The 20,883-nt window shown below is 36.3% G+C and overlaps 1 protein-coding gene across 3 annotated transcripts in view; it reads left to right on the forward strand.

The window, feature by feature from the left end:
- The window catches only part of LOC131032293 (thioredoxin reductase NTRC), a 220,249-nt gene that overhangs the window by 133,821 nt on the left and 65,545 nt on the right, over positions 1-20,883 (forward strand). For all 3 annotated transcript variants that reach the window (XM_057963225.2, XM_057963226.2, XM_057963227.2), the window contains exon 9: positions 20,592-20,722. In XM_057963225.2, the coding sequence (XP_057819208.1) occupies positions 20,592-20,722 (131 nt within the window). The remainder of the gene's footprint in view (positions 1-20,591; positions 20,723-20,883) is intronic.

A 20,883-nucleotide genomic window follows, 5' to 3' on the forward strand; every position in this document is an offset into this window, starting at 1 on the left:
TTAGATATCTACATGTGTGTAGGGCTTCATTGGATGCACCTTGACTTGTGTTTTTTTTTGTCTTCATACTTGTGCACCCCTATTTGGACACAATTTTCTTTTGTAATCAGAAATCTATTTTGTGCCCTTTCACAGGTGCAAAATATCATAACCACAAATATTTGGTAGATAAAATCTTTGGTAGCCTTCTGAAAGTCCAACTGCCCTGCTCTAGGTGTGCAATAATGAATACCATTCTTTGATTTTGTTATAATATGCAACCTTCACCTTTAGATTTCATTCTAATTGATTTCCTTTGATTGATGCATCCTAGACATGTTTGAAAAGATCAAAACAAATGGTAACTCCTATTTTTAGATGCACATTAATGAATAATATTGGACTTTTCTCTTTGATTTCTTAACTTGGATTTTTGAATGGATTTCTCATATTCACACTCTTGAGAATACGTTCTACATTTCCAATTTCATCCAATGGAAGTGGTGCATATGAATAGGTGCATGCTTGTTAATGACTCTCTGAACATACATCTTCTTAATCCCAATCCTACAAATAAAAAGAACAACATAGATGGAAACAGCAGAGCCTGACCTTAGGAAAATGACAAATTATGGCTTTAAACTTGACACTATACAAAAAATTAACATAGATACAACACAGGGCTTCAATTGGTGATTACAATATGTCATTTCCTATGTTCACATTTCCATTAGGCAGTTGCATTGCAGTTTTGTGAGCTCAGTGGCTTCACATGTTGGGACCCATCCTATGGGTTTTTGTTGAAATGTGGATGCAATTCACAACTAATGAGCACCAATGTACTTTAAAGGGCATGACACGAGGCCCACCCAAATTTTTAGTTCACATTGCATGGACAAGTTATTGAGAAAGGACCTTCAAGGGGCCATAGCTCAACTTTGTTTTTAACAAATGACATAAACGGTGGACATAGCTGAATCTTTGGACTTGCAATAATCCTTGACAAGCACACTTAGGGCATTTGCAAAACCTCAAGAATTACCACCTCAATACTCACAAAAAAAAGCAACACACTTTCTGTGTAGAGGTCAACTACAAAATATTCAACCATATTGACACATCTTTTATTCCTCCCCGACACTCCTGGTTTGAAAGAAAGATGGATCCATGGTGGTTGTGTGTGGATTTTCAAAAGCTAAACAAAATTACCATAAAGGAGAAGTTCCCTATTATTCTAACTGATGGATCATTACATAATTGCATGGAGCCTGTTCTTTGCCAAGTTAGATTTACAATTTGGGGGCCACTAGATTCATTTCTAGGAAGTAGATATCCTTAAGATAACTTTTTGAACTCATGAGAGCCATGATGAATTTTTAGTGATGTCCTTTACCTGCACAAGTGCACCATTCAAACTTAAGGGTTTGATAAACCAAAGTTTATGACTATTCCTTCGGAAGTTCATATTAGTCCTCTTTGATGACATTCTCATTTACAACAAGACATGGGAAGATCATCCAATTCACTTGGATCAAACCTTGCAACTCCTATTAGAAATATAGTTATGTGTGAAGCATTCCAAGTGTTCTTTTGGTATGATAGAGGTGGAGTACCTCAGCCATACTGTCTTTGTAGAAGGTGTTAAGATAAATCCCAAGAAAATTGAGGACATGCAAACTAACCAAAACTAAAATCTCTTAAAAAGCCTTTGAGGGATTTTAGGTCTCACCAATTACTATTGCAAATTTATTTGAGACTGTCGTATAAATGCAGCTCCTTTATGACAATGTTAGGAAAAAATGCATTCATATGGGTGTGAATCAATGGATTGTGCCTTTGACCTTCTCAAACATGCCATTTGTATAACACTTATAGTTGCCATGACCAATTTCTCCAAAATGTTTTGTCATTGAAAGTGACTCTTTGGGTGTAAGAATTGGTTCAGTATTGATGCAAGAGAGATCCTTGGCATTTGCTAGCAATGAACCAACAAATAAAAATCTGATAAAACCTAACTTTGAGAAAGAAAAGTTAGCCATTCTTCATGCTGACTTATTGGTAGCCATATCTTTTGGGGCGATGTTCTTCATCAAGATGAATCATCATAGCCCAACAAAGATGGATCACTAAATGCTTGGGCTATAATTATGAAATTATTGACAAGGGAAGAGAGAATGTTGTGGTGGGTGCCTTGTTATGCAAAGAAAAAGACCATGGGACATTGAGTGCTTTATCCCTATGAACTCCAAATGGGCATTAGGAGGTCGAAAAAGAGTGGCAGCAAGATGCATAAATTCTTAGGACGAATTGTTACAAGAATTACATGTACACCATTTGTAGAGCATTTCGCCTTCTTACATGCATATGAATGAGCAAAAAGAAACTAATTTAGGGTTCTAGCATGAAACATGATACAAAAAAAAAAATTGAGTGTGATGTGTCAATGCCGCAAAGAAGAAACTGTTAGGACTTTGGATGCTCTAATACAATATGATTTGACATCTTTGTGGATTTTATTGAGGGGTTGCCTAAGCTGAGTATCAAATTGGTTATGTTTGTGTTAGTTGATCAACTCTCTAAGTATACCCATTTCTGTTTAATGGCCCATCCTTATCAAGCCTCTATTGTTGCACAAACCTTCATTGACCAAATGATTTGCCACCATGGTATGCTCACTTTCATTTCCTATGATTGTGATTCTACATTCACTGTTAACTTCTAGCAGGTATTGTTTATGTTATAGCAAACACAACTAAAAATGAGCTTGGTATATCACTTGCAAATTGATGGTTAGATTGAAATAGTTAAGAAGTTGCTGTCCACCTATTTACATTGCTTTGCTTTGGAACAATAAACTACTAGACCAAGTGGCTACCTCTTGCTGAATGGTGGTATAACTCTTACCATTCATTGACCAAAATGACATCATATAATGCCGTTTACTGTTAGGATTAAGGTGCAACCTACCTTGTAAATCCTATGACATGGATCCAACATCCTAAAGTGTCCTAAGACACTTAGGGTGTATTGGGAAAATATATTTGTAATATTTATTCTCACTATTGTTTGTAATACATTCATAAGGGCTGATGGGTTCCACTAGTAGCGGTAAAGGTGGGTTGTGAACACAATTATGGATGTCTAAAATGAGACTATTAATGACTTTGGAAATGGACAAATGAGTGACCTTTGGGCTTCTCCAAGTGGGGACTTGGAAGAGGCAATAGGTGTCCCTTGGTATTCCAACATTTATTACATTTAATATAATGATTATCTTGCAAGATTGGGCACCCAAGTTGGAGGGAAAGTATTGTAACCAAAACCGGTGTCCTTTTGACTTTTGTGGAGGTAATCCAAGGGTTGTGGTCCTTTGGAATAAAGAGCCTTGTTGGGACACCTTTATTGGTGGTTTTGGAACCCTTGCCATTCTATAAATTTAACTCTTTGGATGTAGAAATGAAATGAAGAACAATTGAAAGTAGAGTTAATTTGTAGGAACAAGGATAGGTGGGAGGCATAAGGAGGTTGTTCATAGGTACACAAATGCTGTCATGACCCATCCTTGATCGTTATGTATATATATATATATATATATATATATCCTAAATAAAACAATTATTATTATAAATATAGTTACCAATAAATAATTGTTTAAAATATTATTAATGTTTTATTACTAATTTAACATTCTTGAAATATTCAAATAAAGATAAATTAATATTACAACAAATCCTTATATTGCAAATTCTTTGTGACAACCCTATCCAAATGCTAAATAACTAGGAGAAAGCTCCTTGTATTATAGATTGATAATATTGAAAGCCAACTCTTCCGATATTCCTTGATATGACAAAACCGTGCCATTACCGAACACCGATGTAAGTATTATAAAATATCCCCATAAGGATAATAGTATAGATAAACTGAAGAAAATTAAGAGATATACAAAATCAATTATTAAAAATGTATTAAGAAAGGAAATATTAATGTTAATGTTTTTTTTAATGCTAAATGTTTATTTAATGGTAAAATATTAGTGTTAATGAATTGAAGCCTTGAACGGATTATTCCTATCGATGAAATCAAATGCATAAGTGGCCTATCTGCCTTGAGCATTTGATTACTATCCTTCTTCGGTATACTGCTAACGATTATGTTTATCACAACACATGACTGAGGTTGATATAACAATCATTAACCATGCTGTTCATACTGTTGATATCAATAATGCTGTTAAACATTAATCTTAATGTGATACTAATTATACCATGCATCGATATTGGATATCAACAGTCACATTGGTAAGCATCGATAATAAATATTGATATCATATTATGCGTCTATAATAAGTATCAATAATAATACGGTAAATGATATTTAATACCGATTATTGCATTGACTATTATATGAATTGATTAGGTGTATCGACTTGGGTTTTAATTATAACATGAACCGATAATGAGTATCGATTAAACAGCATAGGCTAATATACCGATTAGTTAATTATCGGTCAAGAGACATGTCTCACGCAGAAACATGTTCTCTACGTAGAGACATGTCCCTACGGGAGACATGTTCTCTACATAGAGACATGTTCCTACGGGAGACACGTCTCCACACTATCCTATCTGTAAGGATCGAACCAAGTAGTCTAAGGGGGGGGAAAAGAAGGTCTTCTACGGAGAGGCAAGGCAAGTAATAGATGGTTGCTGGTATTAAATAATCATATTAGTTAATGGGTGGACAGCAGTTAAGATGTAACGTCATTACTACTAGTTAATGGGTAATACTCAAAGGGTAATGTGTAACGTTAATTAATAAGGGGTGTTAATTGAGGTCTAGTGCATATAAATATATGTATTAATTAATTCACTGGTCATTAAATATAGGTAAGGGATTTGGTATAATTAATGGTTTTTGCATTAATATATTAAAAAATAGGAATAGTATGTATTAATGGTTTTGGTCATTAATAGGAATAGTATGTATTAATGAATATAAAGATATAAAGATAGGCAATGGATTAGTATACATATTAATAGGAATAATTAATATATATACATTAATAAATACAAACGCATAAAGATAGATAGTGACATTATATATATATAGGAATGAAGAACTTGCTGTAAGCATATATAATGAATGATTCGTAACTAGTCAAGAATGATAGGAAAAATACATATCAGGATAATAGGAATGTATGTTAAGGAATACATATGAGTAAGGGTTAATGAACATTTTATGAATATAGGTAATGAATACAAGACTATGTACATGTGGATTATGAAATAGGAAATAGTAAATGAAAATGCAAAGGAATGTATTATGAATGAAATCACATGATGAAGGCCGTAGGGGGGGAACTCCCTTCAGCCTAATGGAGGGATACGCGAATCCCTGGTTGGCAGTATATATATATATATATACTGATGATCTATATGCATATATGAATGGCGTGGTTGACAAGTTCATTCAAGAAGAGACGGATCTGGCCGGTCCCCTCTAATGGACTTGGGTGATGAGGTACATCACCCAAGGCAAGAAATTGACTTATGGTTTGCCTTGGATGGCTTGGGTGTAAGAGATTACACTTAAGACAGGGATCGAATTAACCTTCGATTTCTTGGATGGCTTGGGTGTAAGAAATTAACACCCAAGACAGGAACCAAATTAAAACCTTGGTTCCTGGATGGCTTGGATGTAAGAAAGACAGGAATCGAATTCACCTTCGTTTTCCTGGATGGCTTGGAACCAAGAGTGGTTCCAAGAAGGCGAGCCTCACAACTGCCTAAGGACATACTTTGTATGGCATCCTATCCTTTTTATAGATAAGAATTGTGATTAATGTTAATTAAGTAATCTTAAATTTAAATTGCAAGATGATTTAGTGACAAATTGATGTATATGTTGTATTCTAACAATTTGTTTTGCAGGCAGTGATCCCTAACTAGCAAGGACATTACAAATGCTTCCATGTTGGAGGCAAAGAGGAGAATGGAAGTGAATGTATAGTAATCACATTTATTGTTGATAATGCATACTTGGTCTCTCTTCTTGGTGTAATTTTTTCTTGCAAGGGTTTCTCCACGTAAAGTCTTTGTTATGTGGTTTTATTTTGTTGCTGATTTGTGCCTCTTTGCTGCTATCTTATGGCGATGCTATTTTTTATTCTTTTTTATTATAAGCTCACATAAGATAGGGTTATTAAGCATGATATGTAGGTTGTTTTTGGCATCTTTAAGAAGAAGGATCTAAGCATGGTTTTCCACATCAGGACTTATTAATTTTAAGATTTGCATATAAGTTTCAGATTTCTATGCTGTGGTTGTCCAAGCCTTTTATCTCATCCTTTGCTTGGTTTATTGGATAGAGATTGAACTTTACAATCTTTGGTATATAACTTATTTATTTCCCAACATATGGTACCAAAGCTGAAGGTTAACTGGTTCTGGGTATTTTTCTATTTTTGGTTTCTTAGCTTGGCAAGCTTGTGGAGTCTATTAGAAAAAGTTAAAAGTTTTTGAAAGGATTGTGTAATGTCCCCACTTTGAAATAGAATTTAATAATAAATAATAATCATAAAATTAAAATATTAAAAATTAAATTAAAATTAAATTAAGTAAATGAATGGTGAAAAGACAAAAAATGAAAAGTTGTGACTCCCTCAAACATGAGATATAAAAGGGAGAAGAGAACCTCGTTTGAGGGGGAATAATTTGGGAATCAAAAGTGCAGATTTGATTTAAATAAAAAGTGGAGATCTGATTGTGAAAGATTGTGTCCCTTGAAAGGGCAGAAATAATGAAGAGTTGCACTCTTTCAAAGGGTGCTAATGGCAAAGGGTATGTCTCTTGCCAAAGGGCATACATGATGAAGAGGTGTGACATCTCCCTCACATTGAGAGATATAAAGCAAAGGAATCAAAAGCATCCAGTGACATCACCATCGATCAGATCAGATCAGAACTGTTATTAAGTTACAGGCAGTAACATCCTTGTTCTTGGTGGTATGCATGGAGATGTGCTGACTATGTATGCTTAATATATGAAGCCTGATTATATTCTTATGCAGAATTTAGGAGTAATATTAATATAAGCTGTAATATGTATGACAGAGTCATACTTAATTTCAAAAACATTCCTAGTACATGAAAGACTATTATATATAATAATATATAGCTCAGTCCTTAGACTTCTGCTAATGCCTATGGAGGATTTGCTAGATTTGTGCTCAGGGAGAGGCGGTCTAATTGCAACCAATTAGGTAGTCCCGGGATGGGGTAAGGATCAGATTTTGTATACCTTGAGGGTATAATCCCAAGATGGGGTAAGGGTTTGCATCCGTAAACCTTGAGGGAGCCTGTTGTAGTTTGGTTTCATGGCACCTTGGGAATATAATCACCACTTCCTCCCTTAGGGTTTGATAGTAACAAGGTTAGATCATAATATAGAAGGCTATGAATTATGAAATGTAGAATTAATTGTAAAAAGGCATAATAACTTGGTAATTCATTCAGTAATGTATAATAATTGTTGGAATTATGACAGCTTCCAAGTAGGGGGCATCACAACTTATGGGGTTGTAGTGAATTTTCTATCGGCTAGCTTGTTTTAGCAGATCTATGAGATTGGAAACCTTGGATATTGTCAATGTGGTCTATGCTGGGCATTGAGAGCTCATGATTGTGGATTTTCATGGAGTTGGTTATGTTTTGGTAACCTTGAGCTCTTGTTTGATAATATGTGTATCCTCTTGTATGGTGGTTTTGTTACTTTACCTTGTAGTTATGTGCAGTGAGAAGGTGTTCATGTTGGATGGGTATTGACATCTTGGTTACATGGAGAAACACTGATTGTTTGGACTACGAAATGGAATGCTTATGTTGGGTTCATGGTTTTAGCCCATGGTTACATGAAGGCACTGGAAGATAAGCCATTGGCTTCTTTATGAGTTGTGGAGTTGATATGTTTCATATGTTTCGAGCTCTTGGACAACTTGGTTTTCCTATTGGGTTACAATGCTCTCTTGTTTTGAATTGTTGGGTTTGTAGATTTGTACTTATTCCATTGTTCAGATGTCATGTATAATGTGAATCTGTGGATGTTTAAGTGGATTTCAGACTTATAGAGATGGTTTGGCAGGTTTTACAAGTTAACTAAAATCTGTGGTATGTAGATATGTGATAAGATTGAATTCGGAGTCTTCTAGATAAAGACAGTTATACGTTTGCATGGCTGCTTGGAGGGTTCTTATTGATCTATGGTTACTCCTATGTGGTTTTGTTTGGCAAATCAGATCTAACATTGATTTTGGTGTTTGAGTCTTGGGAATCCACGTTATGCCTGATTATTTCTGTTTTGCATGATATTGATGTGGGTTTGAATCTTTCTGTTATTTGAGATTGGAGCACTATGTATATCTCCTTTGAGATGTTGCATATGTGTTGATCTTGTAAATTGTCTAATGAGGATTTAGTTTGGTATGCCTTGTTGGTTGCCATTATTACATTGGTATGTTGATTGCAATGAGAAAATAATTATTGGGAGTACGTGATATAGTTGTTGGTTTGAATCTTAGCATTAGATTATGGTTCATGAGAAGCTTTGTTCACTTTCAGTGGAGTTTTGGTAATGATATTGTTCATAATGCTATGTATAACTCGATATCACTTACAATGGGAGTTTATGCAATTATATAATGTGTTCCATCTTTGTTTCAAGATTTTGGTTGTAAGCTGTTGTTATTGCAATGTGCAGTGGGCCGTGGACAATCTTTGATAAGAATATGGATGATCTTTTGGAATGGGTGTTGGTTTCATGTGAAGCTCTTGATTTTTGCCTTCAGATTGCAGTGAGAGTTAGACATCTTTGGTTCTATTGAGAAAGGATGTGTAGTTGCATCTTCTTATTTTTGGAGGTCGTGGTTTGAATCTTCCCTTTGAGAGCTCTCGGTGTTGAGTTCTTTGATTGTTTTGGGGCCACGAAGGATATTCATTTTGGTGATGTTATCATGATGCTTGGAGAGCTTGGTTACACAGTTTAGTGGGAGCTTTGGTAGTGATGTGGATTCATCATTTGATGGTGGATTGTAAGCATCATGTGGTTTGGATTGTGAAATCTTGATTTGTTATTGAGGACTTTGAGTCTTTGGTGAGGTGTTGGTTTATGATATGTTCTTTGGAGCATATGATCTTCCTTTGAGGAGATGTTAGATCATGATGTCATGATATGCTCCCGATCTTATTATTAGAGCTTTGATAATGGTCTTGTTGGTTCTCTTTGGTTTTGAGGATTATGCATTTGCAAGCTTCATGATTTTGTAGGGTTTCATTTTAAGTTGGCATGGGTTAATAGGTGGATGCTTATGGAGAAAAAAGAGACTTGGGTGAGGCTACGAGATCTCATGTTTTTTGGGATCGTGTGTGGAGATGGTTACTCTTTGATGAGGATTTCGGTAGAAAGACTGAGGAGCTTACACGTGGTTATGGATGTGAACCCATTATGTACCTGAAGAGAAGATTGTCATTTGTTGTAAGCTATAGTGCTTGGTGTTGTATGCTCATGACAATCTTGTTTCCCACTCTTGGTCTACTCGGTAGGTGAATGATTTGAGAGGTATTGCCCATGAGGTTATTAGATGCATTCTTTATGTGAACTAGTCTTGAATATGGTGGTTCTGAAGACTTGTTGAGAAAAGATGTATGGATTTATGGATTTCCATTGTTTTCCTTGGTTTTGAGCTATTGATCTAGTTCTGAGGACTTATTTGGAGAGGTATAGGAAATGATTTGTGGCTTTGGGTATATTCCCTTTGTTGTGGGAGTGGTTAATTTGTTTGATCTACCTTCGATATGAGAGGTTTACATCTATTGTTGCCATGTTTCATTTGATTTGAATGTTAGATGTTGAAATCTTTTCAACATGCGAATGGTGAAGGATATTTTACCTAACATAGCTTTTTCGAGTTCCCTCTTTGGTCTTTTTCTTCTTCTTGGATGTTTTTATTAACATGGTTGAGTGTGAAGAACTTGGAAGAGCTATGGAGATTGGTTGTGAGAGAGGTATTGTATCATATTTGTTTGCAAGATTTGCAAATTAGCGTATGTTTCCTTGACACCATGTAATAGAGGAATTAGCCACATCCTCGATGTGAAGTACTATAGATAGACTTGCTATGCTTTGATTTATTTTCAGATTTGACATTACTCGTTTAGTGGGAGTTTCTAGATATATGTTTGGTTATCCTCTTTGATACCTTGGTTACTAATTATTGATGTGATGATGAATTTGCATGTTTTAGTGTTTGGATCTATGAACTGTGTAGTTGTGTAGTTTGATCACCTATTCAATGGTAATGGGATGACTTGGATGTGGACTATTTATATACACAAGATTGTTTCAGTGTTGATGCAAACTTTGTTAGTTGGACTTGTCTGTGGTCATTTGTGCATTGGTATGTTGCATTGAGATAGGAGGATGGATATACAAAGACTTGATTGCAGTTTAGAGTTGATATGTTGCTGGTATGAAATTCTATCTATGTTGGTATATCCTAGTTTGAGGTATGGTTAGCTTAGATGTATTGCAATTTGTTGTGGTTGCTATTCCAGGTGGTATGAGTATGACAACTACTCAGAGCCTTTGTTATCATTTGATTTTGATGCCTATGTTCATGTAAAGATTGGTGCAGGTTTCAATGACAATTGATATGGTCCACCTTGGCATGTTCCATTTTCTTCCATATGTGGCATGTTGGAGAATGTGAGGAGTTCTTTGCTTGATGATGGTTATCATGGTTGCTTTTGTTGGTATGTTGTTGTAGCATGAGAGCATGGCAAAGATTTAGATGGTACATGGATGGCTAAGGGATCCTTTCCCTTGTGTGATTCCTATGGGTGCATTTACAATGTATGATGTCAAGTGGGAGAATGTTAGGATTAAGTGCCATCTACATTGTAAATCCTATGACGTTGTTTCAACATCCTTGGAAAGTGTTCGAAGACATTTAGGGTGTATTGGGAAAATAGATTTGTAATAATTATTCTCACGATTGTTTGTAATACATTTATAAGGGGTGATGGTTTCCACTAGCAGCAGTAAAGGTTGGTTGTGAACACAGTTATTTAATATTGTTTTCCCCACATGTGGATGCCTGGAATGAGATAATGAATGACTTAGAAAGTGGACAAATGAGTTACCTTTGGGCTTCTCCAAATGGGGACTTGGAAGAGGCAACATGTGTCTCTTGGTATTCCATTATTTATTACATTTAATGTAATGTTTATCTTGCAAGATTGGACGCCCAAGTTGGAGGAAAAGTGTCATAACCCCTCTTTGGACATTGGATTAAATAAATATGATAATTAAAACATTTATTAATTAACATTTAATAATATTGGAAAATTGTCTCATTTATGAGACTTCACGATTTTCCTCTAAAGTGAGAGGGTTATCATAACCCCACATCCTGGTGATGTAATTAATAATAGATTTTGTGATTCTTAATCATAATAATAAATTATCATTTATTAGGTAATTAATTATTGATGTTAATAGTAATATTAATCATTCATTAATATGTAGCGTCGTAAATTGTACGCACTTGCTAAAGCAGTACAATTTCACACCTAGTTTAGCACCCGCCTTGGCGCAGTTGCATTTTGCATTGCATTTTCCCCTTTAGCACTTAATTAATCAAATTAATTAGGTCTAAAGGTTCTATTTCATCATCTTCCACATCGTAAAGTCGGGCCCTTTCATTAAAGCGTGCCCCTTTCATTTTATTCCTCCAATACATCATCTAATCAAAAACCCTAATTAGGCCCTATTCTGAGCTTGGGGGCTTGATTTCGGGGGTCAAAACATCTCGAAATCACTTGTAACTTCGGGATTCTCTCTAAAATCATCATATCTGACGGCCCTGAAAATTTGGTGAAAAGTTGCTGGGACTATGGCGCTCGGAGTGCACACGGTCCCGGACATTTTTCCCGAAATTTTAGGAGCACGATCCAATCATAAAATAAAGCTTAACCCCAAGAAATTGGTGGGAGATTCAATCTCTAGGTCGGCCAAAAGACGAAATTACGACCTAGGGTTCATACATAAGAGCTCTCTTTCTTCATTTGAAAGGATCCGAATTTGGTTTTCAGGGACCTCAGATGCAGCGAAAGAGCAGATCTTGGAAGACTTCAACAACATTCAACATCCCTCTATCAAGCATTTATCAATTCCATTCATCCATTTAGGGCTTGGAAGACATTGAAGAACAATAGGAGATTACCGACTGAAGATTGGCTTGTACCTCTCCCTTGGGGGTTGGGTATGATTTCATGTTGTTTTCATGTCTTCGCATAAGCTTCAATATCTCATTTATTCATGCTTTAGATCACTTTGCATCTTGATTTAGAGCATTTACATTATCATTTACAAGCAATTAGGGTTTACTTTCTAGGTTGCTCTAGTTTGCTTACTTGCATTTTAGATCTTGCACACACACAAGGTCTGCACACACATTACTTTTACAATACAACTTGGCTATTCGTGGAGGTGGAAATCACTGAAGCGGGGGTTTGACTAAGACAAAACCCTATATAGCCGCCCAAACACCTTTTTCAGATACAAGTGCAGGTTTCGAGACTCGGACGACGCCGCAGGTTGTAGATCCGGGAAAAGCAGGTCGAGATAGTACCCCACACCAAATTGCAGAGCAAAATACCAGGACAGGGGCGTGGGGCGCCCTGGTCCTACCAGGACAGGGGCGTGGGGCGCCCTGGTCCTACCAGGACAGGGGCGTGGGGCGCCCTGGTCCCTGGGACAGAGGCACTGGGCGCCCTGGTCCTCTTGACAGACAACATTTCAGACAGTTTCCAGAGTGCAAAATAGCAGTTTCAGGTGCAGTTCCGGGACAGAATCAGGATAGTGGCACCCGCGCCCCCATCCCGAACATTTTCAGTCAAATTTTGACTCCGGGTATGCATCTGCATTCTTGTTTTATCCTTGTGTTTACAGCTTTCCATTGTTTAAGTTCAATTCTGCAATCTTGTTGTGAGCTCATACTTGCATTTTAGGGTTAGGAATTGAACTTGCATAATCTTACCTTTCAATTACAACAAAGGAATAGAAATCCTAATAGGTAGCCCGTGGCTCTCTCTTTCACAAAAAGAAGTAGCCAATTGTGTGATACCTCTAGGCTCTTTTGTATTCCGTAATGTGTGTCAAAAGGTAGGATTAGGGCATGATAACCTAGTCTCGCTTTTTCCCCCACACATAATATAAAAATAATATTAATCATATCAATATTAAATATTATTTTAATACAATATCATACCCAAGAATGTCCAAAATTATTAAATGAATAACGGATTCGGGTATTAGTAGCAGTGTGAATACGACAAGGTGGAAGTGGACAATAATCAAGGAACGAATGTGAAGGACACCTAAAAGTGGGTGGAGTATTCATAGGAGTTAATCATGTAGTCTCTGACGCAAAGGAACAACTTCGTGAAGTCTCTAAAAGAGACGAAGTTGTAGAAGAGACAGTCGAATACACAGTCATACCATGTGACAGCGATAATATACCTGATTCCTCTAGCACGAGCATCATCAATAATAGTATGCCATGGGGGAATCAGCAAATACAGATACCATTCGTGAGCTAAATACACAGTCTTCATGTCGGACTGGGACAGACAATTATGGAGAATATGTTGCCATTGAAACAATAAGTATTGATTATTGATTTCCATCTAAGGATGATATCGAGCATGGTTAAGGATTAACCACACCGATTGCATTAACTAATGACAATAATCGATTAGTTTATTGGATAGATGTGATGGTTGTAATTAATTCCTACCATTATTGTAACCTAATCTGAGATGACTTCTTGTTTTATTTTAATGTAATGTTCATATTTCAATTATTAATATTAACTATTAAAGAAGCTTTACCATAAAATATTATTAATTAAATAAACATAAAATAGATATATTGATATATAATATAATATTACATTTACCATATAACGTGTTATTTAATAAATATAAAATATAACATAAATTGTCAAAATACATTATAATTATTATTTGGAATAATATCATATTAATACAATATCATTAATAGAACCGATATACAATATAAATTATTTATGATACTACAATTAACACTCTCCTTAACCACACTAAGGAAGAGCGTATCACTTCTAAATGAAAGCATTAAATAAAATGCAATGAAGACTAGTCTAAGGCGCCGAGAGGAAGTGCGGGTCAAACAAGGAGCGGTGACTCCAACAGTCACCACGACTCACCATTCCTTCAGCAGCCACGACCCTTGGATGGGTCTGCTCCAACATGTTCCCCCCCCCACATGTATTAAAGGGCACACCGTGAGGAGGAAAGGGGTGTGTGAAGGATAGCAACAAAGGAAAAAGCGGCAAGGGACGCAGGTAAGACACTTAACCCACCTTTGTTTATTTTGGCAGTAGGGTTTCATAAATCAGTAGGATTTACATAAATCAGTAGAGTTACATACATATAGATAGATATTCAATCAATTCATTAGTACATAAATATATGTAGTTATTAATTCAATACGTTTGCATATACATAGATGTGGCAAAAATACATTTATATATAAATGGAGATTAATATAATGGATATTAATATAATATATTAACACATAAAATATATATATATATATATATATATATATATATATATATATATATATGGGTATACAATGTGTATGAACGAATCTCCATATGCTCAATTAACTAATGAATGAATCACAACTACAAATTGAGAATAAATGGCATTGTTTGATTAAGGACTAGTAGGAATGGATTAAGATATTATCATGATGATGAATGAGGCAATTGCATATCCAAAACCTAGTGAGATTTATGAAGAATAGAGCAACAAGGATAGCAGGAACTAGGCCTCTGTTAGGTAGGCCACCCACTGCGGATGACTAAAGGTCTGCCGTCAGTTGGGCCAAGGGGGAGTGTACCGCTCTTGGGCCTGACAAGCGCTACGGGCATCCTATTGCATCTAGTCCTCTTGATCTCATTAGGAACTAAATATGGAATTGACTTACTGATAACAAGTAACCATTAGAGAATTTGCTAACTACACTTTAGATCGATCATTCATATCGCAAACAAATGTTCAATTGCATTGTTTATATGTTTTTTTTTTGATATACTGCGGATTTGGGTAAGATATTATCATGATGATGAATGAGGCAATTGCATATCCAAAACCCAGTGAGATTTATGAAGAATAGAGCAACAAGGATAGCAGGAACTAGGCCTCTGTCAGGTAGGCCACCCACTATGGATGACTAAAGGTCTGCCGTCAGTTGGGCCAAGGGGGAGTGTACTGCTCTTGGGCCTGACAAGCGCTACGGGCATCCTATTGCATCGAGTCCTCTTGATCTCATTAGGAACTAAATATGGAATTGACTTACTGATAACAAGTAACCATTAGAGAATTTGCTAACTACACTTTAGGTCAATCATTCATATCGCAAACAAATGTTCAATTGCATTGTTTATATGTTTTTTTTTATATACTGTGGATTTGGGACATTACAGAAAGTATTGGAGCCAAAATTGATGTCCTTTTGGATCCATGGAGGTAATTCAAGGGTTGTGGTCATTTGGAATAAAGAGCCTTCTTTGGACACCTTTATTGGTGGTTTTGGAGCTCTTGCCATTCTATAAATTCAGCTCTTTGGATGTAGAAATGAAATGAAGAGCAGTTGAATGTAGAGTTAATTTGTAGAAACAAGGAAAAGTGCGAGGCATAAGGAGGTTGCTCATAGGTACACAGGTGTTGATATGTTGGAGACAGAGAGAAATGGAAGTGAATGTATTGTAAACACATTTGTTGTTAATGATGCATACTAAGCCTCTCTTCTTGGCGAAGTCTTTTCGCATAAGGTTTCTCCACATAAATCCTGTGTTATGTGGTGTTATTATGTTGCTGATTTGTGCCTCTTTGCTGCCATCTTATGGTGATGTTATTCTTTATTCTTTTTTCTTACAAGTTCACATAATATAAGGTTATTAAGCATGATACATAGGTTGTTTTTTTGGCATCATTAAGAAGAAGGATGTAAGCATGGTTTTCCACATTAAGGCAATTTAGTTTTTAGATTTGCACATAAGTTTCAGATATTCATGTTGTGGTTGTCCAAGCCTTGTATCTCATCCTTTGATTGGTTTATTGGATAGATATTGATCTTCATAATCTGTATTGAACCTATTTATATCTCAACATTTACGACCAACCACCATCATCTCACATCTTACATTGCACGTAGTTCCAAGTTATAGGTTGTCAATTCACCCGTCAACTGTTGAGAAGATCTACATTGAACTCTCAAGAGTCAAGGGCATTTTGACTTTGGATCGGAACCAGATAAAATGATAGGAAGATCAAATGGTTCGAAGCTCATATTCATCAATGGGGACATGGTCTTTCTTTGCTTACAACTGTATAAGTAGACATCATTGAAAATCTAAGGTAGTCAGAAGGTAGAACTAAGATTTTGTGGACCTTATTGAGTGCTAAAATGGGTTGGCAAAGTTGTTGACAAATTGGACCTTCCTCTGCCTTCCAATATATATCCTATTTTGTATGTTGAAGAAGGTCCTTGGATGATGTGTTCACATTCAATCACCACTTCTTGAATTGGATGACAAAGATTCCATTGACCTCAAACATGAGACTAGTTTGGACAAATGTTTGTGCCACCTTTTTAACCACATCATTATAGATGTTTTGGTCTAGTGGTGAGGTTTGAAACTAGAAGACACAAGTTGGGGATCTCTCTACTAGAAGGCACAACTTGAGGCTCGAGGACAACACTTTTCTAAGGTTTGCAACTAGAAGGCACAACTTGGAAATCTCTCCACCAGCTGCAGCATTAGTTTCCATATCTTGAGGCTTGAGGACAACACTTTTCCAAGCAAGAGGGCAAGTTATGATCCCTACATCTCCAATTATATTATTTTATGGGCATTATTAATATTGCATTGTGCACATTTATCCCATATGCATTATATGAAGTTGTAATATTGTAATTAGTAGGTATTAAGTGTGGATTTTCCCACATGGGTCGCACTCACATGCCTCTTTTTGAAATACCTATATATTGATGTTGTAATGGAGAGAGAATCATCTTGAATCATATTTTCTATTAGAGCTTTGCTCTTAAGGAGGTTATCCCCTCGAAGAGGTGCTTGATACTTTGTATTTGATTCATTAATATAAGCATATTTGCAGCTATTTGTTTCGTTCATTGAGAATCTTGTTCTTTTCTTCAGGTTGTTTTTATTTCGATCATCATTTACATTAAGGTCATAATTTTTTAAAATTAACAAATGTGAGGAAAAATAAAAAAATACAATAGTGCAACCCTAGGCTACCATTACTTGTAAAAAATCAAAGAAAAGAGAAAATTGTAGGTTACCTAGCTTGTTAAAAGAATGAATAAGAAATTAAAATGCTTAATAAACCATTTCTATTAAAAAAGTGAAGCCTACAATGAAATTTTAAAAAAAAAACCGAAAGGGTATAAAAATTCCGTACCTTCAATAAAAGTTCTCCTTGATCTCCCTATTGCCTTTATAATATTCTAGGTGTAGGAATAGTACTCTTTTGATGCTTGGACATAGAGAAAAGTTGCAGCTTTGAGCAATGAGTAGAAAAGAAGTTTTGGGTGAGTGAGGATTCAGAGGTAAGAATGTGCTTATGCTTATGTTTTGTGTGATAGTGATTACGAGTCACTTTTTTGGGTCAGTTAGGTTTTTTAAATTTCTTTACTTTTAAATTCTTTTTGTGAAGCATGTAGGTTATCTTAGGGAGCACCTTGGGAGTCATTCGACTTGGGTGCATTTGACATCTTGGTCGGAATGGACATCTTGGGTTTGGACAAAGGTTGGATCTTGACTAGGATCATACCTTGAACTAGATTGGTCAAGATTTGTCTAGGGTTCTTGGAAACCTGATAGCAGAGTTTTTATCCTTTAAATGACCTAGATCAAAGGTTATAGTTTGTTCTTATCCATGAGTGATCATGATGAGACATCGACATTAACTCCATTTGATTGGTCACTCTCACCCAAGTCAAGATGCAGTTGGGCCACATGGGCAAGCCGCGGCTAGAACTAAGTAGTACCCAAGTCGGATATCGATTGGGATTAGATCCTGCCCTGCCCTAGACCAGTTGAGGTTCATTTAGGGTTCTTGGCAAACCTAGTAATTGATGATTTTGTAAGTGAATGACCTAGATCAAAATTAATAGTTTTTTCTTATATATAAGTGATCAATAGTCACAATGAGCTGTCCACATGAACTCACATAACTAGTCACTTTATCACCCAACTACTCAACAATTTTTTATTAAAAGTGGCCTAGGGCAAGAGTAGAGCATATAGGAAGTGAGATTTTTGTTTTTAGTAAGAAAAGGATACCTTGTATCCCTTAATTACATGGTTCCTTTGTTGAATTTTTGTTGTGATCTTTTCCAAGGTTTAATTGTGTATCGTGCGTTCTTGGCTGGCTATTTTCTTATAGCAAATAGTTGGAAACTTTACATGCCCTTTGAAATAGTTGTGAATTAAAATAAACCAGTGTTCCACGGGGACGCATCCCCCCCCTTTTTGGCCACGTCTCCCCGTAAGAAACATCTCGGGGACAAGGGGACAGGGACGCGACGTCCCCCGCCGTCCCGCCACCACCACCCAAGTGCCGCTGAGACGTCAACTGTAGCTACCATGTGTAGACGTCTCTCAAGGGACGGGGAGACGCCCAAACGTCTCCTGTCGCCCCCATGTGCAGACGTCTCTCAAGGGATGGGGAGACGCCCAGACGTCTCCTGTCGCCCCCACGTATATGCAATGTTAAAATTTTTTTTTTTTTTTTTAAAGTGACTTTTTGAGTTTTTTGGGGGTTAAGGGGTAACTCTAATTGGACGTGGGCCAATAGAAAAATAACACCCGACGCCTTTGGAAAATAATAAGAGTATTTTTGGCGATGCCCCTTGACCCCAAACCCCCGTTGAAAAATATAGGGGGAAGCCGTGCCAATAGAAGTAGGGAAAATTTAACCTCCAAGTCTGATTAGGCTCCATATAACAACACAACTTAGAAATCTTGGTAATTGGTATTTAGATTTAGTATTTCAAATTTCCTATAGTCTCATTTGAAAATGTAATTCTTATACTGTAATACTGTCATACATCTTTTCAAAACTAGTTTTTCAAGTACTATATGTATATGTATAACTATATCAGCTTCACCACCCTGCAACCCCCGCCCCCCACCATCCCACCCCACCCCCCGCTGTCCCCAAACTTAGGCCCTTGGTCCCCCGTCCCGGAAACGCGTCCCCCCATCCCCAACGCTTGTGGAACACTGAAATAAACCAACCACAAATAAGAGCAGCGTGCAGGAACAAAAAATGGACTGAATAGGGTGTGGAATATGAGTTCGTTACATGGCTGCAAATAGCATATATAAATAGCAAGCTGGCAGTGCTCAAGTGATATACCACTTAGTGTGGAGGAATAGAAAATGATCGTTTACCTAGCATTGCACCCAAAAAAGAAAGATTAATGCTTAACAAGGCACATAAACTAGGTGCTGGAATTCTGAGGCCTAGAGTGGTGCTTTGATATGAACAAAATGCAAATGAAAGTAAGCTACAAGCGAACTTTATAATACAAGAAAAACTATGACCATTTTTTGTAACTATTCAATTATATGATACATGATGTTGATATATGTAGAGAATTCTTGATAATTGTCAAAATGTCCCTTGGGAATCTTTATTAGGCTAAATTAACTAAAAACAAACGTCATTATTCAAATAGCCACCTTAGCCTAGCGGCCTAAGCTATACATGAGGCTAGTGAGGACTATGTCCTTGCCAAGGGTGTAATAAGTGGTTAATATACCTGTGGATGGGAATGTTGTGCAAACTTTTGTATTGTCTAGTGTGTAAACCCAACACCTCCAGAAGAATTAAAGTAAAATTCTTTAATAAAACTGCTTTAGTAATCCAAGTAAAATTCTTTTCACATTGGCTACTGGCTCACACCAATATCTAGTGTCCCTCTATTTTTCCCATGCTATAGGTATGATTATGCACCCCAGAGCTTTTGATCTGGGGACCTCAATGCTACAGTCCAGGCCTGATCCTTTGTTTCCTTTGATATTAAGAGTTAATGTTTCATGATTTTTTTCTTGTGCATCTTAGAGAGCAACTGTATTTCTTTGATGGAATGATTCCTTGTATAGGTTTTAACTTTGAATGAAATCGAGTTCTAGTAATATGCATGATCCATGTATAACCCTTGGAATCGCTACTTTCTGCCATCCAATTGTAGGAGGGTTTTTGTTTGCAAAGGTACCTTTTTTGGGAATATTTTTTTGGTCACATGTTTTGTTATCCTGCTTGATATACGGACATCTTTATATTCATGATATATTGCCCTTTAGGAAATTAAGCTTCATTTCTTAGGCTCTAGTGATAAATAAAAAATGTATGGAAATGTTATTGTTTTTGGATTTGGATGTTCTAAGAACAGGTCATTTCTGGGCAGGTGATTGATGAATTCGACAAGGATGTTCACTTTGTTGAGATTGACATAGAAGAGGATCCTGAAATTGCTGAGGCAGCAGGGATAATGGGAACACCATATGTGCAGTTTTTCAAGAATAAAGAAAAGATCAAGTAAGTGATTTCTTTGGTTTTAACTTAGATTATTTAGTTGGATTTTGTGATCACATGCTGCACAGTTGGAGGAAATTGTGTCCTTCCTTATTCCTCTTTTGTTTCAAATTGCTTTGAGCAATATAGCTATTTTTCTATGTAGTTCTGATTTAAATTGCAAA

The sequence above is a fragment of the Cryptomeria japonica genome, chromosome 8 (genome assembly GCF_030272615.1).
Source record: "Cryptomeria japonica chromosome 8, Sugi_1.0, whole genome shotgun sequence".
NCBI classification, from domain to species: Eukaryota; Viridiplantae; Streptophyta; class Pinopsida; order Cupressales; family Cupressaceae; genus Cryptomeria; species Cryptomeria japonica.